Source organism: Armigeres subalbatus, chromosome 3, assembly GCF_024139115.2.
Source record: "Armigeres subalbatus isolate Guangzhou_Male chromosome 3, GZ_Asu_2, whole genome shotgun sequence".
Lineage (NCBI taxonomy): Eukaryota > Metazoa > Arthropoda > Insecta > Diptera > Culicidae > Armigeres > Armigeres subalbatus.
In genome coordinates, this window is record NC_085141.1 from 118,212,780 (window position 1) to 118,239,317 (window position 26,538).

General features: G+C 41.9%; 2 protein-coding genes across 2 annotated transcripts; both read left to right on the top strand.

Moving 5' to 3' along the window:
- The first annotated feature begins 15,807 nt into the window (after window positions 1-15,807).
- LOC134221920 (uncharacterized) lies at window positions 15,808-18,350 on the top strand. Its single transcript, XM_062701083.1, has 2 exons — window positions 15,808-17,203; window positions 17,283-18,350. The coding sequence occupies exons 1-2, from the start codon at window positions 15,995-15,997 to the stop codon at window positions 18,348-18,350; spliced, it is 2,277 nt and encodes a 758-aa protein (XP_062557067.1). The 5' UTR covers window positions 15,808-15,994.
- Window positions 18,351-19,413: 1,063 nt separating this feature from the next.
- On the top strand, window positions 19,414-20,442 carry LOC134221921 (uncharacterized protein K02A2.6-like). The gene has a single exon (XM_062701084.1). The coding sequence runs from the start codon at window positions 19,414-19,416 to the stop codon at window positions 20,440-20,442; it is 1,029 nt and encodes a 342-aa protein (XP_062557068.1).
- The last annotated feature ends 6,096 nt before the right edge of the window (window positions 20,443-26,538 follow it).

Here is a 26,538-nt window from a genome sequence, read left to right on the forward strand (position 1 = left end):
CCAAAGTAGGGTTTTTCGTTTGGGTCCGATAGCGCTCCAAGCAATGAACAGCACACATTTTATTAACCTAGCCTAAAGTTCGGATTTTTGTGTCGATAATCCGCGCACTACTGTACTGATCCAGTTCCAGATATTCGCATATGTTTATTATGAATTTAATAATTCATGAAAATGTCAATGGATTTCTAGGAATTTCATGGCTATTACTCTTTTAGTAAACCTTTCTTCTTACCTCTATATTGAAACCTATGAAACGCAAATAGTAGATTTGATTCCTTCCTGCTTTTATTGCGCTTTTTGTTTGCTCGTCTGCTTGAAGGAATATGCGATGTTAGTTATTGTGCTTCAGAGTTCACAAAATAGCAAACTTTGTGGGACAAATTTACACGTTAACTGATCAATTTCGCGCCGTAATACCATTTGGGAGAAATTTATTTAGTCTTTCTCACTATTCACAATTCCGACTTCGACATTTACTTCTTTCATCGTGCATTCTATCTTCAATATCGTCTGATTTATAAATTCCAACACGAACAAGAAACCGCAAAATGTAACAACCAGCGTCGGAACAATAAATCACATCCACCGTAAACAAACAACGCTTCCAAATGTTATAAATAGGAACTTCAAAGCGTTCACTTTCCTCTGCCCAATTCTTCTGTGGAAAATCTTATCCCTAATCTGCGGCGTACAATAACTCTCGCCTCAACGACCGCTCGCACATATCATCGCCGAAAACGATGACATCGCACCAGCCAGCCAACAACGCCGCCGCCGGAACGGAACATGTGCTTGTCGTCCTAAACATGTCATAAATAATTAGTTCTTAATTTGTTGACGGCTCATTCTGTACGCCGTCTGCCGATTCTGTCTTTGAGGCGGAATCTGCACTGCGTTGCGCATTGGACTTGCCCGAGTTCCTCTGCATGGCGGACGGTGTTTGACAAACGGTGCTGTTTTTTCCGTAATAGATAGTTAAACGTGCGCGCTCATTATAGTGTGACAGAACGAACCGAGACTTGGTAACATGGCAAGCACAAAACTGTCAACAAATGCTTGGCCCCGTCCAGACTCGTCCCGGAGAGAATAGGCGAGGCTAATTTCTTAAATTGGCCGCACGACGACGCAATGCGTGCTTCGACGTCTTCATCATCCAGTTGACTTTGCGTGGCGTAGAGAAATGGGTTCTACGAATTGTTCGAAAGCGATTTTGCGTGCGATCATCGCATTCAGTAGATGGGATTTTTATGATAGTGAGATCACCATAGGCATCGATTGTTACTAAACCCGTTCCGAATCACACCTTCCTACATAATTCCGACCACGCGGTCACTCGGCGGAATAAATCATCGAGCAAAAAGCGCTACAAAAAGCACCTCTCCAAAGCGATGGACACCAATGACCTCAATTAAACTTCGGGAAAAACAATTGAAACATTGTTCTTCAACTGGGCGATTCCCCGAGGGCCGCCCACCTTGGCTCGGGACTCTCTTTCTCACCGAGCCATCCAAGCTGAATGGACCGAGCCGAGGTCATGCGCCTGCACCTTTTTGAAATATGATTGCCGTTTGCCGAAATACATATACGTGCGGCGCAAATCTACTCATGTCCGTTGCGAGTGCGGTCCCGGCCGGCACTGCGGCGTGCAGTTTACTCCGAGGAAGCTCACGGTCCGGGGGTATCCAGTAAAGAGTAAAGAGGTGTGTTGCAAAAACTGCGTCCACAAAAAGTCCCATTATAATGAATATGAAATTTTCCGCCCTGAGTCAAATTGCACAATGGTTATTATAATCATCTTTTAAGGTTTCGAGTCGGGTTGGCTCCAGTCGGTGCTGGTTTCTTGGTGGGTATTTGCAGTGCGATTCGTTCTTGTTGCTCCGAAAAAGATCCTACGAAAGCTGCTCGAAATTAATGAACATAACAAGAAACATTTTATGGGATTAGGAAGGAAGGTAGAAAGATTTTACTTTATTGTGCATTTTAGTGCATCCAACGATAATATACGAGTTTTGATGAAGGACATCCACAATTTTAATTATATTCAACTTCGACTGTGTGTATTTATTTACGGCGGTCAGTCTATTAGAAAAAATGAATACAGCGTCCATGATTGGTCGTTTTGGTGTGTATGCCAACTGCATATTTTTCATTTCCTCCCAGAAAACCATGAAAAATAAGCGCATTGTGCAAATACGGTAAATTGATAAAAACAGTACATAATTTATTTCCAATTCTTGCCGGAACAATTCGGGAAACATCAGCAATTTGACAAACTTACCCTAGCTAAATTTATAGATTATTTTAAATTAACTGACAAATAGAACAAATTGAGCAGTTTTCACAATAGTGCAAATGAAACAATCAGCGAATTCCAAAATAGTGAAAATGTGTGCCTTAACGAAGAACACCTGAATGTTCAATGCAATATGGCTCATTCGATCAACATAGAATTTCAGCTTAGGATCTGTTCACAAATTACGCAACGCAAAAATCCGAGTTTTTGACCCCCTCCCTCCCCCTCGTAACAAAAAGTAGCATTTTTGGTACCCCCTCCCTCCCCAATGTAACGCGTAACTGCGAAAATTTTAAAGGCAGGTTTTATTTCCCTTCTCTGAACCATTTGGGTTCTGGTATTTTTTGAACACTGTTAGAATCATCATCATCATCATCATCATCATCATCATCATTTACATAGTTTTGTGGAACTGTTTTGTCGAGAAACACAATATTTGCTTTGTATTTTTACGCATATCAGTCTCGCTATGTCAGCATGCTTGATTTCGATAATGACTAAGATATGATAACGATAAACAGCAATTTCTTCAATCAGTGATTCAATAAAAAGACATTCAAATATATTTTTATTCACGTTATACGTAACATTTGGCAGTACCCACCCCTCCCCCACCTTTTAGTATAACAAAGAATAACGCACGTCGGACCTCCCCCTCTCCCGAAACGCGTTACGTTATTTGTGAACAGACCCGTACTGATTTACTGATTTGAAAAACTTTAAAGATTAACTCGTTTACCTTGAATACTCTGTCGCTGAACGTTCAGCGATGCAAAAGAATCAATCATATCGGTTAGTTTAATTAGGTCAAACGATTATTGAATTCTCCATGACGTGTAGGAGAACCTGGAAAATATAACTTTTGAACATAGGGCGAAAATTGTGTGCAATCCGATTAAATTAATCAATTGCACAAAACGCTGATATTTGCACATCAAAGGAAACCTAGAACCTAATAACTGGTGAAGAGATTTGATTCATTCTATCTACTAGAAATTGCCTCCCTGGTCGGCCGGTCGAGTCGCACAATGCGAAAGTCCGGGATGTTGACGTCCACCTCCGGTTTAAGGTGCGTTTCGATGATGAACGCCACGTATATTGCCTTCTCCTCAAGGAAATCCTTCAGCTCAATTGTTTTGCTCTTTAGGGAGCAAGCTTTCCAGTTGACCAGGCCCACCCTAGCAGCCATTTTCAATGATGAACATGCTAAGAGTGACGACCTGGTCGATGCGGGTTTTGCAGCCACGCAACCGAGTGGCGAGCTGCGCGAAGATCGGCATCAGTTGCTCCGGGGTGTACAGCGGAGCAGATTCTTCCGGTGGGACGGCTTCGTTCTCCGTCTGCCGACGGAACCCAGGAAGAGGGAGCGGGGGGCATTCGCTGGTGGATGGTGCCGACGATGCTCGAGCTTTAACCGATGCAGCTACCGCTGCCAGTCGCTTGTGCGGCTATAACAGTGGGAGTATTGGTATCACACGACGGGGAGCCGGGATGGCTGAAAAGTTCACCTCGTTGATTACAGGAACACGGTTCTTCTTTGGAATGGTCCTGGTGGAAGCCTTCTTCTGGATTTCCAGGAACTCGGCTCGCTTTGGGCAGCCCTTTGTGGTGGCCCAATGTTTGTCGCCACAGTTGGCGCACTTGGGATCACCCACCTCCATTTTGTCGCACTCGTCAGTCGGATGGGGTTCACCAAACTTGTTGCAGCGCGGCTTCATGCGACAGTTCCTGGTTCCGTGCCCGAAAATAAAGCAGTTGGTGCACTTCGTGACGTCGCGGCGCACTGGCCGATATCGCTCCCAGTCAACGACGGTGTAATTGATAACGCCAACAAGCTTCAGGTCCTTCCAGGTAGTGGAGCCGTGCTCCAGATGGATCAGGTAAAGCTGGTCGCGATATCTTATCTCCTTGTATCTATATCTCCTTGTCGTGACGAGCGATCTTGTGCATCTGGCTTCAGTCCGCCACTTTCAAGCTCTGTTTTGAGTTCTTCCTCCTTCATGTCGTGGAGCCCTCAGAGCATTGAGGGACTTCGTGCCGGGGTAGTCATGAGTGTAGTATACTTGTGGACCTCGAGGAACTTCATTACGGATTGATGATGGTCCTTGTTTGCTGGAATCACTTGCACGCCCTCGCTGCAGAGCCGAAAAGTACATTTCAGCCCCTTAGCGATCAGCTGGCGACTTTTTGAGCGTAAATCCGGCGGATCGCCCTTCACAAACACGGGCGAGCACTTCTCCTTCCGCTCCGGGTGCACCTGCGGCATTGCTGCTTCTTCCTCTTTTTCGGCAAATTGCCGGCGTCATCAAGCGATCATCAAGCAAAAGCTGCTTGGAGGGGTTAGGCACTTTTCCCGTGACCGAATCGGCCACCGAGTCTCCCATGACGGGTCCGGGAGAAAATAACGCCAACGCGACGAAGCGAAAACGTAAACAGTGAACGAACGAGAAAAAACCCAACTTAATTCACCGAGTAGTGATACTGCCTTTCTCGCATATAGCCAAGACACCAACCTTATATGGTGCTAATATAATTCGATGTACTATTTTATTCATAACGTTTAAATGCAACGGTTGATCGTTATCAAATTCAATAATCAACAAGGTTTTGTCCCCTTTCGAATAAAACTTGTTGCGAGAAAATCGGTTGAGGATTTCTCGAAGTCTCGGAGACCCATAGAGGTATATACCAATCGTCTCAGCTCGACGAATTGAGCACATGTCTGTCTGTCCGTGTGTATGTGTGTGCACAAAAGCTAAGAAAAACATTATACATCTTTTCGTATCGTAATCTTCAACCGATTTTCTCGCAACAAGTTTTATTCGAAAGGGGACAAAGCCTTGTTGATCACTATTAAATTTAATAACGATCGACAGTTGTGTTTGAACGTTATGAAGAAAATGGTACATCAAACCAAATAAGCCCCATATAAGGTTAGTGTCTTGACTAAATGTGAGAAAGGCAGCATCACTACTCGGTGAATTAAAATTGTTTTTTTCTTCTTTCTTCTTCTTCCTTTCTTCGTCCTTCTTCCTTCCTCCCTTCATCTTCTTTCTTCCTGCATCCTTCTTCCTTCTTCAATCTTCCTTCCCGCTTTTTTACTTCTTCCTCCTTCCTGCTTTGTTATTCCTTCTTCTTTTTGCCTTTCTCGTACAACTAAGTTGTACCGAAAGGCTATCATTTCACTCCGAAAACGAACTTTTTATAGAAGCCTCTGAGGCCCATAGTATTATATACCAATCGACTCAGCTCGACGAGCTGAGCACATGTCTGTCTGTCCGTGTGTATGTATGTGTGTATGTGTGTGTGTATGTGTGTGCACAGAAGCTATAAAAAACATTAGACAACTTTTCGTACAGTAATCCTTAACCGATTTTCTCGCAACAAGTTTCATTCGACAGGGGACAAAGCCTTGTTGATCACTATTGAATTTTATAACGATCGGTCATTGCGTTTAAAAGTTATGAAGAAAATGGTACATCGGACCATATAAACCCCATATAAGGTTGGTGTCTTAACTAAATGCGAGAAAGGCACCACCAACGCTAGGTGGATTAATCTGGGTTTTTTCTTCCTTCTTCCTTATTCTTTTTCCTTCTTTTTTTTCTCTTTTCTTCTTCGTTCTTGCTTTTTTTTAAGGGTATGCGATAACACACTTTTTCCTAACGAAACGAAACGAAACGAAATTTAAAATGTCTATGTTGATTCGGATCGAAACGAAACGAAATATAGATTTCTTTCGAGACTTCGAAACGATACGAAATCAAGGTTCATTTAATTCGAAATTTTTCGAAACGAAACGAAATTTTGATTTTTTTTCCGCGGAATTTTTATTGAATTGGTTTTACATTATGTACGCAATTCTGATTCCACTTTTTCGAAGTCGAATAACTGTTTTGCGACCAAAAGAGTTATAATAACTGAAGAGGCAATCTATGATAGGTCGAGACAGGCCAGCCCAGGGCTGAAAGTCTCGCTAATAAAGACAAAAAAAAATCTATGGTAAATCGTCACATTCTCACCGCATATATGTACCATTGACGATAAGGCAATATCCCAGCATTTGTGCCGCTTTCAAAGGAATTCATCGTGGAGCGTGTGCTCCCGAATCTGATCAATTTTATATCAGTAAGTATATAAAAATAAAGAAATTGTGTGATTTTTCATATACAGATTCAAATTTCGTTTAAAACCTTAGTTCACCTAAGAATTATGTAATTATGCTGAAGCTTACTTCATATTGCCTTGTCAGCGTGGTTTTACAGTATTGACTTAGTCAAAATTTGAAAAAAAAAAATGCTCAGATTTATTTTTTATGTAGTGGGATACTTAATTATGTATCTACATCTGCCAGTTATAGAATTGATATTACTAGATCAACATTTGAAAAGGGCGTATCTGCCAAAATTTATTCCTTCTGATTCTTCGTCTACACTGCCGCTAACCGCAAGTCGAGCACATCTGTATATGGGCGTCCATATACAGATGTGCTCGACTAGCGGTTAGCGGCAGCATAGTCTTATATACAATCAGCTCGACAAACTGAGCTATTATGTGAGTCCTTGGCATATGAGAACAGCTGTTATGGTCAGTATGTGCTGAAAGCAATCATAAGTAAAAAACTTTCAGAAATTTTAATGATCTTTCAACCCGCTCTGAATTTTTTTTTGCAAATTTAATGCGAAGATCTAGAAATCCCCACAAATCTGCAATGTTCCTCACATATTGTTCAAATAGTCAAAGAAGAGCTTATTAGCTTAATTAACTGTACACATCATAGCAATCATGGTTGGTCGAGAAACAGCAAATATGCCAATTAAATAATATTCTTGTGATACAAAAAGTTATACTTATTGTATACTTGCTTCGGAGTTTCCAATTCATGACCAATAACGATGCTGGTCACGTGCTTATAGTCAATTTAGGATTAGGAGAGGAAAATTAGTTTAACACTTTAGTTTAACATTCATCTCCGTGAGCGCTACGGAAAAGGAATCGTTGGTTGAGAAGGTAATACATGGGAAACCCCTTGGTAAGCGACAAAATATTTATTGTAAACGAAATTATTTTGAAAACAAGAAGACGAAAACTGTGTTTAAAATCAATCCAACGCAAGATCAATGTGCTTCGTTTCTTCTACAACACGATCGATTTTCACTAAATAATTTTGTGCTCTTCGATGCAGACATTAGTTTTACCACTTCGCGTTCTCCTAAACTAGCTGGCGTGATCAGCATCAACACGGTCGATTGCACACTGGTTAAACATATTTCTGCTACGCGAGATAGATTTTTTTCATTTCGCGTTATCCCGGACTAGCTGCCGTCCCATGACCAACAGCGAAACGATCGATTCCGCATTCATATTATGCAAATAGTAAAAAAATATCACAAAATTTAACTCATGTAAACACTGAAGATGTTTTATAGAAGAGAACTACTTACGTATTTGTCGACTATAAATGGGGTTATGTAGTAAGCGTTAATAGAAAAAATTGTATAACCTAAAGTTTTGAAAACAACTTAACGATTTTGTTCAGCGGCGCAGCCAAAATTTTTTATAATATAAAGTATGGATTAGTTTAAATTTGTTTCGAAATTCCGCGGAATTCCGTTAAATTTCGTTAGAAGCTAGTTTTTTCTAGCGAAATTTTTGTAATTTTACGAAACGAAACGAAATCAAGAAATCAGATTTTGCCATGCTTAAATTCCGCGAAATTCCGCGGAATTTCGTTTCGAACCACCTGAAACGAAATTTTTCGAAATACCGCATATGCTTACTTTTTTTGCCTTTTTAAATTCTTTTTTCCACCTTTTTTCTTTCTTTTTTCTTCTTCCTTTCATCGTCTTTCTTCCTGCTTCCTCTTTCCTCCATTTTCTTTTTTCCTGCATCCTGTTTCCTTCTCCATTCTTCCTTTCGTCTTTTTCTTCTTCCTTCTTCCTGTTTCCACATTCCTTCTTCTTTATTCCTTGTTCATTTTTCCTCCACTCTTCTTCTTTCGTTCATCCTTCTTCCTTCCTCATTTTTCCTTATTCTTTCTTTCTTTCTACTTATTGCTTTTGTCGTATACAAAGTAAACGTAAAGGCTATAGAAGATCACTCCAAAATAAAACTTTTGACTTCGAAGAACCATAGGGGCGATATATTATATATTGTACACTAATTACGTAAGCATTTTTTCTGGGTTTTTAACTCCCCTCCCTCCATATAAGATTTGTCTCTTACGAATGTAAGAAAATGGCAGACCCCTTCTCCCCCATAAGTGCTTACGTAATTAGTGTACGACCCCCATAGACACTTAATTTTTGTCGTCGAGATCTCAGTCTTTTTTTACTGAATCGCACAGAGGGTTACGGCAAAGTTAAGGCACAGAGAACAGACGATGAAGCTGTACTCGCTATGTTGTGATAACCGACCGGCGTCGAAGTCGCATGCCAGAATAAATGTTGGCATTTTTCGTAGAATGCAGCAAGAAACAGGTAAGAAGTGCTGAATTTAACATGGCGGAGCATTGACGGCACGATATGCGTTTTAATGCGTTTGACGGCAAATAATATGCGTTTTATTTAATATTTTTTTACACAATAATAATTTTCTGGAGCGAAAAGAGTTGGGTAGGTAACGGTAACCCAGATTTTTTCGCTTGTACGGTTACCCAGATTTGAGTCAAGGTACCCTTACCCATGTTAGAGTAACCACGGTTTAGCCGAATCTGGGTCACTTTGACATAATTTTGGGTAGAGCCAGGGGCCCTCCTCAGCCGTGCGGTAAGACGCGTGGCTACAAAGCAAGACCATGCTGAGGGTAGCTGGGTTCGATTCTCGGTGCCGGTCTAGGCAATTTTCGGATTGGAAATTGTTTCGACTTCCCTGGGCATAAAAGTATCATCGTGTTAGCCTCATGATATACGAATGCAAAAATGGTAACCTGGCCTAGAAACTTCGCAGTGGAAGTGCTTAATAAACACTAAGCTGCGAGGCGGCTCTGTCCCAGTGTGGGGATGTAATGCCAATAAGAAGAGAAGAAGAGCCAGGTTAGCGTGTAGAACAGTCCTTAAGGTTGTTTTGTATGCAAAAGTAACTGTTAACCCCAAAATGGAGGAATCACCCAGCACGCTCGAGTTGGTGATAGGTCTTACCTGTACCACTGCTGCTATACGAAAGCGCTCCATGCTCGCTCTCGCGAGCTGAGTATCGGTTACGTCGTTGTCGCGTGCGTTACATGGTAACACATCAAGTGTGTGTATGCAAGGTTGACATATGGCCGGACTGTTTCATACGTTATTGATCCAAGTATTGTAATAAGCTTTATCCATGCCACACATCCTCCTCCTGTCCAAAAGAAAAGGATGCAACTGAATTAACATTTTCACACCGATTTAAAAAAATTGTTTACTAATATGCCATGATACCTAAAACTAAGAGCCGTTTTATAGCGAATGAGCCCTGCTTGTACAACTTTATGAATAGTCCTTTTCAAAATATATGCAATTTCTTTTTGTAACTTCTTTCCGTGTTCGTACATTTGACATAAGTGGATGGATTCTGCAGCTTATATCCGAATAGGCTTTTCCATGCGTGTCACATTTGACAAGCTTGTCATTTGAATTATTTTGTTTACCCGATGTTTACCCATAGACCAGTGCATGATGACGTAGGTTGACAGTTCACAGAGATTTTTCTCCGGGACTTAAGGCTCCGTCAGACGTTGCAAGCAAATCACTCGTGCGAGCGAATGATTTCTGAGAGCACTCGCAATAGGCCTTTTCATGTGACACTGCCGAGACTGCACTTGTTTACAACCGCTGAACAGGCCTGCAAGTCCGAAGCTGTCACTTTCATAGAAGAACTGTCAATTGACGATAAAATCAGCTGTTTTTAAACGTCTCGTGAAAAGGCCCATTGCAGTCACACGTAGCAGTTTTTTACTTTAAGGGCATAGTTGGAAGAGTACCACGATGGCAGTCAATATGGCACCGAACCTCCCAAGGATCAACCTCACACCTCCCACACTCCTCTCCCACCAACATTCGAATGCATCGAACAGCATCGAACAAAAGTTTAATATTCAAATTACTAACCTGTTCACAGCATATCTATTCACTTCCAGTGATAATGAACATGTTTATCCAAAGAGTCTTAAGCATTTCAGCTCGAATAATATCATAAATCAGCAGTTTCGTGCCAATTTATTAGCCGTTCGCGATTTGGTGGGTTCATCACTGCACTTCACTTCTTCTCAAAGGGCACTGAAAAAATCAAGTTTTTAGTCATTTCTCCGCACATGAGCAGCCCGAAATATTGATGGAATGCAAATTAAACATCACTTTTCCAAATCAGTCACTTGTTTAAACCGAAAACTCAGTATAAACTGCTATTTTTGCCCGAAAAAAAAACGATTAAAAACTGATCGCGGAGCGAATGTAAACAACGGCACCGGCAGCAGCAAACTAATAACTAGGGTGGTTCAAAAAACAATTTTGCTCCGCCACGCTCAGTCGATTATGATTTATAATTTGGGTGTCATCCGATGGTTTGGGCTGGTTTGAATAGAGGCTTACCGTGCACAGGTCGTTTCAGGTTTGTATGACAGTTGATATGGCGAGGTTGAATTTTACATTATTCTGATTGTGGCGCTCCGTCATTGGGCGCTGGCGAGGCGGGAGACCATATGAATGGATGATATCTCGCTTAACTTTCCAAAAGGACCTAAGTAACATTTTTTCATGATTTAATTTGAATAGCGCAATCAAGAGAAAAACATGTAAGCTTTTTATTGCAGTACTCAAATTAATTCATGAAAAAATGTTACTTAGGTCCTTTTGAAAAGTTAAGCGAGAAATATTCAAGAGCTTTAACTCTGTAGACAATGCATATTGAATGGTCGTTCCAATAGTTAGAAGTCGATTTCAATCGAGGTTGCGTGTCTTTAGCATGATAATTAGGCTTCTCAGAAGGCATCAGTGTGGCATCAGAAACGTGTGCTTCAACAAAATAGCCAAAATTTGTCTGTGATATCTATTGCACCAGGGGCAGATACTTCATACAAAAGGGGGATCTGGGGGTGAGCGGGGTATAAAATGCTATTTTTTGCGTTACGTAATCAATGAATTTTTCCTGCGGCGCGATTTTCGTTCAGTGAAGTCTTTAGAATGTTGCTTTCAGCAATGTGGGTTCTCTTTTCGCCAACGTTTGGAGGGGAGGCGCTGTAGCCAGTGTAACGAAAGGGTTTGTTTCACATACTAGTTTTCATACAAACTTGAACCGGCTTGTGCTCAACCAGTTTTTGTTCAATTCGATTTTTGGAGGACACTCGGAGCATGGGACGGAATCGATTGCGCGTGTTGGAGCTGGGTCGTTTTTTGAACCACCTTACTAATATTTTATGTTTTTTATATATACGATACCAATACTACTACAATATATGACAGTTTTTATTGAACCAATACTTTCAAAGCTTTGTTTTGGTACTCAACCCACCTTCACCTTAAGCAAATGACAGATTTACTCTCATGCAAATATAAACAAAAACGAAAAACTTGTTTTTCGGCCACAACATCTAGGGGGAATGACGGCTTTGGCTGGTTTTGTTCTATTATTGGCAGGGGGTTTTTTTATGACCGATTATGCTCAAATTTGGCCTAAACATTCTTTGCATATCAAAGTATATTGTGGCCAAATTTCATAAAGTTTGGTCGACAAAGACCCCCCTGCCAATAATAGAACAAAACCTGCCAAAGCCGTCTTTCCCCCTAATTTCATTCCTATTTTTGCAGTGCAACTCTGCCACCTGAAAACGTTATCACTTTTGCGAGCGAAACTAGCAAGCGGAATTTCGTTTCTGCGAGTTGAAAATTTTTAACTCTTAGCAGTCACACATTGCAAGCGAGCGTTTGCTTACGAGTTGTAATTTGTTTGCATGCAATCACTTTCAGTGTAGTCAGACAGGCAAATTTTTGACAGTTGTCACTTTCTGTGAGCACAATGCTCGTTGCAAGTGATTTGCTTGCAACGTCTGACGGAGCCTTTAGCCTCCGGCGCAGCTTCCGATAAAATTGTTTCTTCATTGTATTCGCATGTAGATGTCCTTTGAGATTGATTTCATGCAGAATGCAAAGAATAATACTTGAATATTCGGATCACAGCAAATTCGAACTAAAAATATGAATTTTAATTTTCCTGTGTGGGCCGTGACGACATGACTATATACTATTATATACTAGCCGGTTGTCTCCTCCACGCTACCCCAGCGATCCAGTCAGTACAGGTCGGAGCGGCTATCAGGTAAGATGCATATCCGTGACGGTGGTGGCGTTTATGGCAATGGGTGACTTCCAGATACAGTTCGGAGTTGCACATTTGGCGACCGTGGCAGGTTTTGCCATAGTTTTGCAAGCAAAACGAACGGATCTTGATGCTCCTTGGAAGTAAACTATTTTCCAATAAAACAATTGGCGCGTTGGGAGGACCGCCGATCAAGATGTTGGAAAATTGTTATGCTAAGCGTGTTGAGAGGACCGCTGAAAAAAAAAAGATTATTTTGAATATGGCGCGTTGGGAGGACCGCCGATTAAAATGTTGAAAAATTGTAAATCTAAGCGAGTTGAGAGGACCGCTGAGAACGTTACTCATTTTGTTATAGGCGCGTTGGGAGGACCGCCGATTAAAATGTTATGAATCCTTGATGCGAAAAGTAAATGTCAAAATAGCGCGTTGGGAGGACCGCTAAATTATTTAAAACAGAAAGAATATACATGCCTGAAGAGACAATCGCTTGAAAACTATTCAGATACGAAAATGGCGCGTTGGGAGGACCGCCGATTAAAACGTTGTAAATTTATTGAGCGAAAAAAAAATAAAATGTCGAAAAAGCGCGTTGGGAGGACCGCTAAATAGAAATAGAAAAGCAAAAAAACAAGCGTGTTGGGAGGACCGCTGAAAGAATTTACATGCGTGTTGTTAAACCGCTTGAGAGATGTTCAAATACAAAAATGGCGTTCCAGCACGCCGGACCGTTGAATGAAACAGTATATAATTGAGACAAACGAAACAAAAATGTTAAAAAACGAGCAATGGGTAATGTTTTCAACATAACCGCGAGTAGACGTAGGACTTGTATGAACGTAACGTATTTACATTTAACTTCTAACTTTCGGATCTATGAAGTTTGATTATAGGTTTTGATATTGGAAACGACAACTTCCATGCTGTGTAGAATTACAGTGTTGACCCGATTTTGTCTACCCCCGATTTTATCACGTTTTCGACCCGATTTTATCACGTCCCGATTTTGTCACGTTTTCGACCCGATTTTGTCACCCCAAAAAAAATTGTCATTCTTTTTATTTTCATAAATAATACCAAAAACAACACTGATTTTCATGAAATAACTTTCAACGCCTGTAGTTTATTACGAACGACTTCTGAGTACCTGGAAAATATTCTGTAAGCAATTTCGACAAGAAATAATGGGTACCGTTCACGTATTTGGTCTTTCCAAGGCATAAAATGATTCATATTTGTGGAATGAATTTAAAAAAATGAAAATATGTTTTTTCCAATTTTGTCACATACCCTGTTTTATCACCCCAAAATTCACCAGGGGGGTGATAAAATCGGGATATTACTGTATTAGCAATTTGTTTATTCAAAACTTCTGGAAATAAATCTCATAATTAAATACATTATAAGAATTGCTTTGTTTCTAACTATTAATCCCTTATTTACTCAAGCAAATGTAGGGCATTTATAGATTTCTCATTGATGATAGTATTTGAAATTTAAAAATTCTATTTGTAAAATTTTCAGACTTGGGCAAAATGTGCTATTTTAGAGGAACTGTCCCGTTTTCCAAACAAAGAAATACAGCACCAATTTCGTTGCTCACAACAATAAGAAACAAGTCAAGGAGCGATAACCCTACTAAAATAGAGGAGGTACTGTTAATACGCCAACGAAAAATTATTTAATGTTTTGATTCCAAACTCCGAGTCTACGCCAAGTTTGATAATACAATTTCTCAGAAAATGAAAAACAAAGAATAAGATAAAGTTTATTTAAATATTCTTCTGGAAATTTTTTTTGCAATCATTTACATGTAATACAACGAAATTTTCTAATCTAAAACGGATATTACCACTATTGCTTATTATGCATCTTTAATTGCTAATGTCTTCTGCAAATAAATGAAAGTAATTATTTTAATCAGATTTTTATTTTCATCAGTGTAGTTGATTTTTTTTTGCTAGTGAATCAGAGCTGTTATAGTATAACCATGTTTTAATGTACGTGTCGTTTAGTACCAAGCACAACTTAACATATGGTCAGTCGTATGACATGACTCGTACCCATCCCGGGATCATGTGGATTATGAAACCAAACTCTAATTTTATTCTTCTTCATCCACCACCGCTGCCCTCGCTGCCTCAGCCATCATCGGCCTCTAGCTGTGAACTCCGAGCGATGCGATGGGCGATTGCATCCATCGCAACCGACACCACTGCAGCCGACCTCATCAAGCACAGAATGACCAAAAAATGCGCCCACTTCTTCCATGCATATTCGAAGACCCACCGGCAGTTCTACCGCTGGTGACTGCATGCTGTCGCTGTGTGGGTAAACACAGCGAACGAACGAACGATACGAAAAATGCGTGAGCAAAAAGCACGTCAGTACGCGCTGCTGTCACAAATTGAAATGACTCGCACACGGCAGGCACTGCTTCTTTTATACACAAAGAAAATCTTCCGTTAGACCCGAAGGCCCGTGACATACCGCATTCTGATGTCCGTGATAGGAACGCACGAGATTGGTTACATATGAAATTTTTACTGGCTTTGACAAGAATGGAAATTTTCAATAGCTTATCGTAAATAATCTTAAGTTTCAATAAAATAGGCAAAATGGTGGAGAGTGTCCGAGTCGATTGATATATAAATCTTAAAAATCCATCGAAAGATAAAGGCGCTAGTAACGTTCGAAATCTTCCCTTCCAGCGTAACGCTCTCGATTCCCAAAAATCTAAATGACACCTAGTATAGTAAAGAAAGACGTAAGTCCTACGTCAAAAAAAAAACCATACGCGCATCACCAACATCACGTTAAAATGTTTATCCAATTCGGCAACAATGTAAAAGAAACCTAATGCGCACCATCAAGATCACATTGAAATGATTATCCAATTCGGCAACAATGTTACGAAGCATAAGACAGCCCGTATATATATAAAAGAAATTGTGCGCCGAAAGTACAGCCAGCCAAATCAATCGTGTCAAAATGATTCTTGAAATGGAACCAAATGAAATAAGCGAAGAGCGCTATACATGTTTCATTATGTAGTGAAGAAAATAGAGCATGTATGTGGAACCACTTATGTAACAGCTAGCGATCCATTGAATTCACGTATGTGTGAGGCCTTCGAGCAACTAGCCATGTACATATGAGTGAGATCACTAATAAACACGTATTCCCGAGTCACACATACATAGCCAAGTTGAAAGACGCAAGCAAGAAAAAGCAAGGTGCCACATACTTCGTTTCGACTTTTTCTGTGAGTATTAAAGTAAAATCAGAGACGAGTGGTTCTGTTTGCAGTTGGCTTTAATTTATTTGCGCAATCAGCTGTTGGGAGTACTGAGGGAAAACGAAGTTTTATTGCTAATCATCAAGTTTATTGTGAAAATCGCGTCAATATCGGAACAACATGCCTCGTGCGGGAAAATATGTTCGTGCACCGCTCTCCGCAACCTGTGTCGACGTTGAAGATTTGTCCTCCGATGAAGCAGAAGCCGGAAGATTTGTGCGTGCGCCTCAAGATCCTCGATCCAATGCCGAAGAAGACCAGTTTGCTCATTATTCGTCCATTGTGCCAGATTACCAAAAGCGTTTAGAAGTGCGAGTACATGAATTGGAAAATGAATTGAGCAGCCTCCGTCGGCACTCACGTGAAGAATACGCAGATGAGGTTAGCTTTCCAACAATCCCGTATATCGAGCCGCCCAAGCCATCAGTCCCTTCCACAAACGGGGGTGTCATTCGTTGGGACAACATCAAGCCCTTCCCGAAGAATGTAGCTGCGACCAAGATGTGGGAAGCCTGGACGCATTTCTATGAGGATTTTGAAATAGCGATTTCTCTGTCCAATGTCACAGATCCAAAGCGCCGAGTAGACCTCCTCTTGCTGTCCATGGGCGACGAACTCAAAAGCATTGTGCGAGCAGCTAGACTACGACCAAGTGTTGGGGGTGAAGATTACTACCTGAAATTCGTAAGTAACATTGATAAATACCTCAAAGATATGACGGATCCCGCCGCAGAGCACGAAGACTTTTCAAAAATGTGCCAGGAAGAGGGTGAATCAGCAGTGAAGTTTCATGCTCGCCTTACGGAAAAGGTTCTCCTGTGCGGTTACAGTCCAGCGGATCAGGATCGATTCGTTCGAACCCAACTTTTGAGAGGCCTTCGTAACCAGGAGTTGAAAAAAGCAGCAAGAACATACGGCCATGATTCCAACACAATTGTACAGGCGGCTACGCGGGCTGAAGCATTCCAAGCGGAGATGACCTCCAAAGAGGAATTAAGTGGCCTTGCAATAAGCAGCAGCAGGTTCAGAGGCTCGGAGATCCAACATAAGCGTGAGCCAGGTGTTCAACAACCAGTCCGTCATCCAACGAAGCGATTCAATTCTGGCAGAACACATCCTTATCAGCAACGACCAAGTGCCAGCCGTCGTTATAGATGTTCAAGATGCTTCAGACCATCACATGGAGGAAGAGAATGCCCAGCTATGAGGAAAAATTGTAATGCATGTGGTCAACGTGGCCATTTCGCAGCAGCTTGTCGTGCAGAATCAGTAAGCATGGTAAAGGATGGGAACGGAGCGATTCCTAAGGACGAAAATCATGGAGAACAGGTAAACAATTAAAATTTGCTATGAAAACAATAAAGATAAATTCACTCGAATATGTTCTTCAATTTCCTTTCTTTTGTAGCATATCAATGCTTTGTCCCTTCAGGATGTGCTTGTAGATTGTCGCATTGGTCAGTCCAGTCCTATTAAATTCCTAATCGATTCTGGTGCAGACGTAAACGTCATTGGTGGCGCAGATTGGGATAGGCTGGAAAAGCAGTTTGAGTCGGGGATGGCTTTCTTTACACATAATACAACTCCGCATAATACTTCTATTCGAGCATACGCTGCGAATAAGCCAATGCATGTAACATGTAGCTTCAGGGCTACAGTAGAGGTGATCGGGTTCGATAAACCAGTAGTTGCAGCTGAGTTTCTGGTCGTAGAGGAAGGAAGAAGGTCACTTTTGGGAAGAGCAACGGCTAGCGACATGGGTTTGCTGAAAGTAGGCGAAATGGTCAATGCTTGTGAAGAATCCTCAATATTTCCGAGAATGCCTGATGTGAAAATCAAATTTAGTGTTGATTGTTCCGTTCCACCGGTACGCAATGCGTACTACAACATTCCTGCTGCTTACCGAGAGGGAGCACGTCGGCGACTAGATCAGATGGAAGCAAGAGGTATAATCGAAAAAGTCACTACAGCGCCGCAGTGGATCAGCGGCATGTCGGCGGTACCGAAAGGTAAAGATGACTTCCGCTTGGTGGTGAACATGAGAGCACCAAACAAAGCCATCAAGCGGGAGTATTTTCGGTTACCACTTATCGACGAAATGAAGGTCAAGCTGAATGGTGCAAAGTTTTTCACAAAACTGGATCTTTCTGACGCGTTCTATCACCTCGAATTATGTGAAGAGTCGCGTGAGCTTACCACGTTCCTTTCGGAGACAGGAATGTATCGCTTTACACGCTTGATGTTCGGTGTCAACTGCGCGCCGGAAGTATTCCAGCGCGAAATGACACGTATTCTTAAAGACATAGAAAATAAAATCGTATATATTGATGATATTCTTCTCTTTGCTGAATCTATTGAAAAGCTTAGAGCAACGGTCGCTCAAGTGTTGCAAATTTTGAGGTCTAATAATCTTACCCTAAATAGTTCAAAATGTGAATACGATCGAACTAGAGTTAACTTTTGGGGCACGAATTAAGTGAAAAAGGGTTTAACATCGAAGCATCAAAGATAAAGGACATACAGCGATTTCGGCATCCATCCACGTCATCTGAACTGAGAAGTTTCCTGGGACTTGCATCGTTTGTAAGCCCATATATCAACAAGTTCGCGGAAATATCTACTCCTTTGTGGGCTGTGGTATCATCACAGAAATGGAGCTGGGGTAATGAACAAAAAAGCGCCTTCGAGTTTTTGAAGCAAAAAATCATCGAGTCAACTGTATCGTTGGGATTCTTCTCGGAATCCGACAAAACTATCCTGTATACTGACGCGTCTCCTAATGCACTAGGTGCAGTGTTAGTTCAGGAAAACAAATTGGGCTCTTCACGAATCATAAGCTTTGCGTCGAAGTCACTAACGGCGACTGAGAAAAAGTACGCCCAAAACCAAAGAGAGGCATTAGGGGCAGTGTGGGCAGTGGAGCATTTCTCCTACTTTTTACTAGGCAGGCACTTCGTTTTACGGACGGGTGCTCAAGGAATGACCTTCATTCTAAGTAGGTCGCGTGAGGATTCCAAAAGGGCATTAACAAGGGCAGATGGATGGGCCTTACGGCTAAGCCCGTATGATTATGATATCGAATACATAAAAGGACACGACAACATCGCTGATCCGTCATCGCGTTTATATTGTGGACAGGATGAAGCATTCAACGAGGAAATCAGCCCATGGGAAGTTTGTAACTTGGAAACTCGTAGTGATGAGTTCCTGACCGAAGAAGAAATTCGTGAACACACTTAGCGTGACTCAACTCTGCTACAGGTAATCATATTTATTTTATCGAATCTAATTTTTTTTTAATAATTAATTTTGATCATATAGGTGATCCACGCCTTGGAAACGAAGGATTGGCCTAAAGCATTAATGAAGTTTAAATCAATCGAGAATGATCTTATCTTCACTAAAGGGATTTTAGTGAAAAGTGGCTGCCAGTTATTCCTCAAGAACTTCGGGATAAGACCTTGGAGATCGCTCACATGGGCCATCCTCTCGAAGCTAAATTGAAGAGCATCTTGCGTAGACGCGTATGGTGGCCAGGAATGTCTTCTGACGCGGAAAAATATGTGAAATCTTGTTCCACTTGTGCCATAAATGGACGACCAGAGCGACCGCCACCAATGCAAAGGGCATTTGCTCCAAAGGGTGTGTGGGAAACAATCGCCCTGGATTTTAATGGACCATATCTTAAGCTAGGAGGAATATCCATTCTAGTCATAATCGACCTACGTTCTAGGTATGCAATTGCGCGACCTGTGAAAATAACTAAATTTGAGCACACTAAAGCTGTTTTGGATGCCGTTTTCGAACGTGAAGGATATCCCAAAGCTATGAAATCCGATAACGGACCACCTTTCAACGGCGAAGAGTATTCTAAATACTGCTCCGAACGCGGAATCCAAACGATATTTTCTACTCCATTCTACCCTCAGCAGAACGGCCTGGTAGAAGGCTTTATGAAGGTCGTAAATAAAGCCATGTCTACCGCGTTAGCCAAGGGGGGAAATCATCAGAAAGAATTGCAAGCAGCAGTTCATTCTTATAATGCCGCGGATCACAGCATAACTAAGCTACCACCAGAAGAGGTGCTAACCGGCCGTAAGATCAAACGCGGATTGCCACTTTTGAACTATGGGAAAAACGATCATAATGATCTGTTACTCGATGTAAGAGACCGTGAAGCTAATTTACAATCGAAAGAACGAGAGGACGCGAGACGTGGAGCGAAGGTGAGTAAGGTTAAGCCAGGCGATACTGTTGTTATCGAGCGTCCATCGCGAGGTAAAGGTGACAGCAGATTCGGCTTGAAGCGGTTCACAGTAGTGCATGAGAATAACGGCAGTTTGACGCTTTGTGATACGGAGGGTCATCAACTGAAGAGGCACGTGACACAGGCCAAGAAGGTCCAACAGTGGCGGGATCCTGCGCCTAAGGAAACTTGTGGTGAGACTAGCAATCCAGTATTTTCTTCCATCGACGAGTCCCGCGAACGTCCCAGGAGAGAGCGACGGCTTCCTGTCTACCTGTCCGAATACGTGCGGGCAACTGAGAAAAATTTGGATATGCATTAGATAAGACTATTTTTTTAAATAATTTTTGTTGTATAAAGATATATAGATACATACCATAAATCTGCTTTTATAAACTATCGGAGTAATTTTATTCTTCGCCATGTCGAAAACTTCCTTGAATCATGAGTTGGAGTCTTGAGCTCTTCAGTTCTTGAAAATAGATCTTCACGCTTCTGAATCTTGATAAGAACTGTGACGCTCTAATTGACATTTTTCTCAAGGCCATCTAAGTTTTTCTTTGATGCATATCCACAAAGATTTATGCCAGTTTAAAAAAAAAAAACCGTGATTGCTAAGTTTTCATTCAATTTTATTTTGTCCTGTATTTTGAACCGGCTTGTCTTTAAATCCAAATTCATTTTATTTAAAATTTGATTTTTCTCAATTTCCCGGAGAGCAAGGGGGATGTGTGGGCCGTGACGACATGACTATATACTATTATATACTAGCCGGTTGTCTCCTCCACGCTACCCCAGCGATCCAGTCAGTACAGGTCGGAGCGGCTATCAGGTAAGATGCATATCCGTGACGGTGGTGGCGTTTATGGCAATGGGTGACTTCCAGATACAGTTCGGAGTTGCACATTTCCCTTCATCGATTTTTCTTCTAACACCTTGTAAACAAGCTCTGTGAACTGTCAAAATGGTCTATAGGCGTTCGACTGTGCTGAAATGCCAGACTGTTTTAGTGGTTTTAGCTCGTTTTAATCATGCCGTGGAAATGTCTATGGCAAATATTACGCAAGGCTTATTCCAGTCGACGCATCTCACCTGCATCCAATCAGAAAAATATGTAAAAAAAAGTTTTTTCCGTTTTTTTTTTCATTTTCCTACCCTCGGCAAGAAGAAAAAACATGTATATTTACAACTGTGAAAAAATGCACAGGCATCGAATGGAATACGTACGAATAGTTCAAAAAGTAAAAGTGCTAATTTGTTCTAAGTAAAGTATTTTAATTTCAGACTTTTCCCTGGCGGTTATTTCCCGCTCATAGCCGATTAAACATAGCTGTCAAGGTATGCTGGAGGTTTCTTTCCTCTCGATGAACGTCGGTTCATACCGGCACTTGTATCCTTGCCATTGGACTCGGTAATGGGGTCTCCAGTCGATTTAACTTGAATGCTGCCGTTTCCAGTACTCGTAGCATTGCGCTGATCAGTGTCTCTCCAGGTTTGTACCCTCTTGGTTTGTGATACGTGTCTTTTCAGAATCTGTTCATTCTCATCAATCAAAACCAACATCCCATTATTTTCTTCCCTTACGGTATATCTCCGAGGATCAAAACGAGACTCCGCCTTCTTGCGATTCTGTCTTTCAACCACGACCGTATCTCCTGGTTTAACTCGACACAGACGAGCTCCTCGTTTGTAGTCTTCTCGATCCTTTGACTGTACCTTAGAATATCGGTCTCTGGCGTTCAGTAACTCATCATCAATCGTTACCCTACTGCGACATAATAAGGGAAGCCCGCGTCTTATCTTTCGGCCCGTCAAAACTTCTTCCGGAGGCAATTTTGTGACGGAATGAGCAGCCGCATTGTACGCGTGGATGGCAGAGTTTAATTCTTCGATATAATCTTTTCCGCTTAAGGTGAAGGTGGGTTGAGTACCAAAACAAAGCTCCACCACGCTCACTCGATTCCGACCCATACTCCGAGTGTCCTCAAAAAACCGATTTGAACAAAAACTAGTTGAGCGCAAGCCGGTTCAAGTTTGTATGAAAACTAGTATGGGAAACTAAACCTTTTATTACACTGGCTACGGCGCCTCCCCTCCAAACGCTGGCGAAAAGAGAACCCATATAGCTGAAAGCAACATTCCAGAGACTTCACTGAACGAAAATCGCACAGCAGGAAAGATCCATTGATTACGTAATGCGAATATAGCATTTTATACCCCACTCACCCTTATGTCATACTTTTTGTATGAAGCATCTGCCCCCGGTGCGATAGTGTAGACTAGACTAGACTAGAAGTATCTGCCCCTGGTGCGATCGATATCACAGACATTTTTTTTGTTTTTTGTTGAATTGCACGTTTCACTGATGCCTTCTGAGAAGGCTAATTATCATGCGATAGATTCGCTACCTCGATTAAAATCGACTCCCAACTATTGGAATGACCATTTAATATGGATTGTCTATGGAGTTGAAGCTCTTGAATATTTCATCCAGTCATATGGTCTCCCCCCTCGCTAGCGCCCAATGACGGAGTGCCAGAATCAGAATAATGTTAAATTCAACCTCGGCATATCAACTTTCATACAAACCTGAAACGACTTGTGCACGGTAAGCCTCTATTCAAACTAGCCCAAACCATTGGATGACACCCAATTTATAAATCATAATCGATTGAGCGTGGCGGAGCGACATTATTTTTTGATCCACCCTACTTATTAGTTTGCTGCTGCCGGTGCCGGTGCACTGCGGTGTTTACATTCGCTCCGCGATCAGTTTTTAATCGTTTTTTTCGGGCAAAAATAGCAGTTTATATTAAGTTTTCGGTGTAAACAAGTGACTGATTTCGAAAAGTGATGTTTAATTTGGATTCCATCAACATTTCGGGCAGATCATGTGCAGAGAAGTGAGTAAAAACTTGATTTTTTGCGTGCCCTTTGAGAAGAAGTGAAGTGCAGTGATAAACCCACCAAATCGCGAACCGCTTTTAAATTGGCACGAAACTGCTGATTTAGGATAATATTCGAGCCGAAATACAAAAGACTCTTTGGATAAACATGTCCATTATCATAGGAAGTGAATAAATATGCTGTGAACAGGTTAGTAATTTCAATATTAGACTTTTATTCGATGCTGTTCGATGCATCCGAATGTTGGTGGGAGAGGAGTGCGGGAGGTGTGGGGTTGACCCGTGGAAGGTCCGGTGCCATATTGACTGCCATCGTGGTACTCTTCCAACTATGTCCTTAAAGCTGTAGCGTTCATGGCTTTATTAACCAATTTCATGCAGCTTTCAGCCAAGCCATTCTGTTGAGGATGCAACGGCGTAGAGAATACAACATTAATACCCCGTTCTGCACAATATTGCCTATAGTCTTCACCATTGAAGGGAGGACCATTGTCAGATTTTATGGTCTGTGGAAAACCCTCTTTTTCGAAAACTGCTTCTAAGACTTTCTTAGTATTTTCAAAGCTTGTAGACTTGACTGGTTTTGTAGAAATATACCTAGAGCGATAGTCTACTATGACCAGGATCGATATAACGCCGTACTTCGAATAAGGCCCGTTGCAATCTACAGCCACTGTCTCCCATACATTCCGTGGTGCGAATACGCGCTCCATCGGGGTTGGTCTCTCTGGTTTCCCATTTGGTGCACAAACAGCACAAGAATCCACCCATGCTTCGGCTTCCTTGGGCATGCCAGGCCACCAAGCACGTTCTCTCAATATGCTTTTGAATTTAGCTTTTGATGGGTGACCTGCATGAGCTACTGCAAGTGTTTTCTCTCTGAGATTATGTGGGATAATAGCACGTACTACAAGGTTATTGCTTAGTGCTTCAAACCTTTTCAAATGCTTTGGCCAAATACCAGATTCAAGCGCATCAATTACCTGCAAAATAAATAGGAAATCAGAATACCTAAAATCAAGGATAATAATAATAACGACCTCCTGGTGATCTTTCGCAGTTGCTTCTTTTATCTCGTCTTCCGTCAGAAAAAGGGCTTGATTTGCTTCCAAAACAGCAATTTCCCAGGGGCTCAAGTCTTCAGCGAATGGTTCGTCCTCGCCTTCGTATAGTCTGGAAGACGGATCCGCAATGTTTTCTCGTCCGCAAACATACTCAACATCAAATTTGTAGGGGCTAAGTCTCAGAGCCCAGCCATCAGCCCGATTTAAAGCACGTTTAGAGTTTTCGCGTGTCCTGTTGAGAATAAACGTGACTCCCTGAGCATCAGTGCGAATCACGGATGGTCTTCCGAGCAAGAAAAACGCGAAATGCTCCACAGCCCAAACTGTAGCTAGAGCCTCGCGTTGATTCTGGGGGTATTTTTTTCGGTCGATGTTGGGGCCTTTGAAGCAAAACTTATTATACGAGGTGGATGATCGCTGCCTTGCTGAATAAGAACAGCACCAAGGGCATTCGGAGAGGCATCCGTGTAAAGGATAGTTTTGTGTTTTTTCCGAAAAGTACCCAAGAGATGCTGTGCAATTCACAATCTGTTCCTTCAAATTTTGAAAAGCCTTCTCTTGCTCCAAACCCCATATCCAGCCCTCGCTACTAATCGCTGCCCATAAAGGACTGGCAATGTCTGCGAATGCCTTGATGTGTGGGCTGACGAAAGAAGCTAATCCCAAAAAGCTGCGCAGTTCAGAAGCTGTACTTGGTTGTCTAAATCTTCGAATGTCCCTGACTTTAGTGTCGTCGATATTGAAGCCGTTTTCATCTAGTTGGTGTCCAATAAAGCGAATTTTAGTTTTGTCGAATTCGCATTTCGCTGAATTGATAGTCAGGTTGTGGGCTCTGAGGATTTTTAATACTTATACCGCTGATACAATTTGGTGCTGTTGTGACACGCTCTATAATTCCGCGCCTTTCCATGTCCTGGAGTCTTTCACGTGCGCTCTTTCGGTACGCTGCGGGAACGTTGTAATAAGCGTTCCTAACTGGCGGTATAGATTCGTCCACGCTGAATTTAACCAATACACCCGGTACCTTCGGAAACATTTCGGCTTCGTTTGCTGCTTCGCATGTATTTACCATTGCGCCAACCTGCAACAGTCTCAAGTCACTTGCCGTCGATCTGCCCAGAAGAGAGCGACGTCCTTCGGTTACAACCAGAAATTCGGTGGTGAGCAAAGGTTTATTGTGGCCAACAACTTCGATTTCTGCTTCGAACGCACACTTTACCAATATAGGTTTGTTCGACGCGTATGCGCGCAGGTCGTTGATGGTGGACAATTTGATCGGTTTCAACGGTTTCAAGCATTGCCTGGATGGAATTAGCGCTTCAACTGTACCCAATCCTCACCGCCAACGATATTTACATCTGCACCAGAATCAATAAGAAACTTGATCGGATTCGACAATCAATGAGCACGTCAGTGAGCGAGAGCGCATTTATTTGCTGGAAATGGGAAATTTTATGAAAACACAGTTTATGAGGAAAAAAAACGTACTGTATTTTCCGAAGGTTAAAAAAAAGGAAACGAAATACAAGAGAATAACTCAAACTAATCATTATTTACCTTCTTCTCATTCTCGTCGTCCGTCCATCCTGGAACATGGTCCTTCTGGTCTTGAATGTGGTTGGCATCCTTGCTACGACCCGTGCGACATGCTACGACAAAGTGTCCTGTGTCTTCACATGCATTGCACTTGCGGTTATTCGCTGGACAAGTTCCAAACTTATGGTACAAACGGTAACATTTTGGACAACGAGAGCGTCGTCCTACCCCACGATAAGGGGTATCCTCTTCTCTTCTCTGATATTTAGCTTGCTTATTATCCGATGGAATGAAACGACGTTTTCTAGGAAATCTGTCACTGTATGTTGTTTGACGATGTCTTGCCACTGCGAATACCTGGGGAGATCTGGATGGTCCTGCTTCAGCTTCAAATGCCTCCTCGCGTGTTGCTGATTGGACGATGAAACCTGTTTCATATCCGAAGGTTCGAGCTGTCTTGGCCAAATCTTTGTTTCGCATGCCCTTCAACAGCTGCATTCGGACAAATCTATCCTCGTCGGCGCTGCTATATCGACAGAGGCGCACTTTTTCCATAAGCCTTGCATGAATTGTAATCGTAGGCTCACCTAGTGCTTGGCGTAAATTTGAAAATGCCTCATGCTCTGCCGTTATGTCGACCATGGACTGTAGGTAGTTTTCGATGTTCTTAACGAAAACACCGTAGCAATTAGCTTCACGTAGACTTGGACGCAATCTTGCTGCTCTAACGATCCCTTGCCACGGTGCCCCGGTAGACCGTTATTATAAAATAAAAATGTCCATCAAAACCAAGTACAGGGCTCGATTCCTGTGGTAATTCTGCACCTCTGGACCAATTTTTAAAAAAATCCCTAGGAGGAATCTCGAGAAATCTTGATTTGAAGTTTTTAATTAAGAAATTTCAAAAGAATC

What these genes read in the sequence shown, in the direction of transcription:
- LOC134221920 (XM_062701083.1), top strand. Translation starts at nt 15,995, where the DNA reads ATGCCTCGTGCGGGAAAATATGTTCGTGCACCGCTCTCCGCAACCTGT. An exon ending in ACGAAAATCATGGAGAACAG is followed by an intron (nt 17,204 to 17,282) that starts GTAAACAATTAA and finishes TTTCTTTTGTAG; the next exon opens with CATATCAATGCTTTGTCCCT.
- LOC134221921 (XM_062701084.1), top strand. Translation starts at nt 19,414, where the DNA reads ATGTCTTCTGACGCGGAAAAATATGTGAAATCTTGTTCCACTTGTGCC.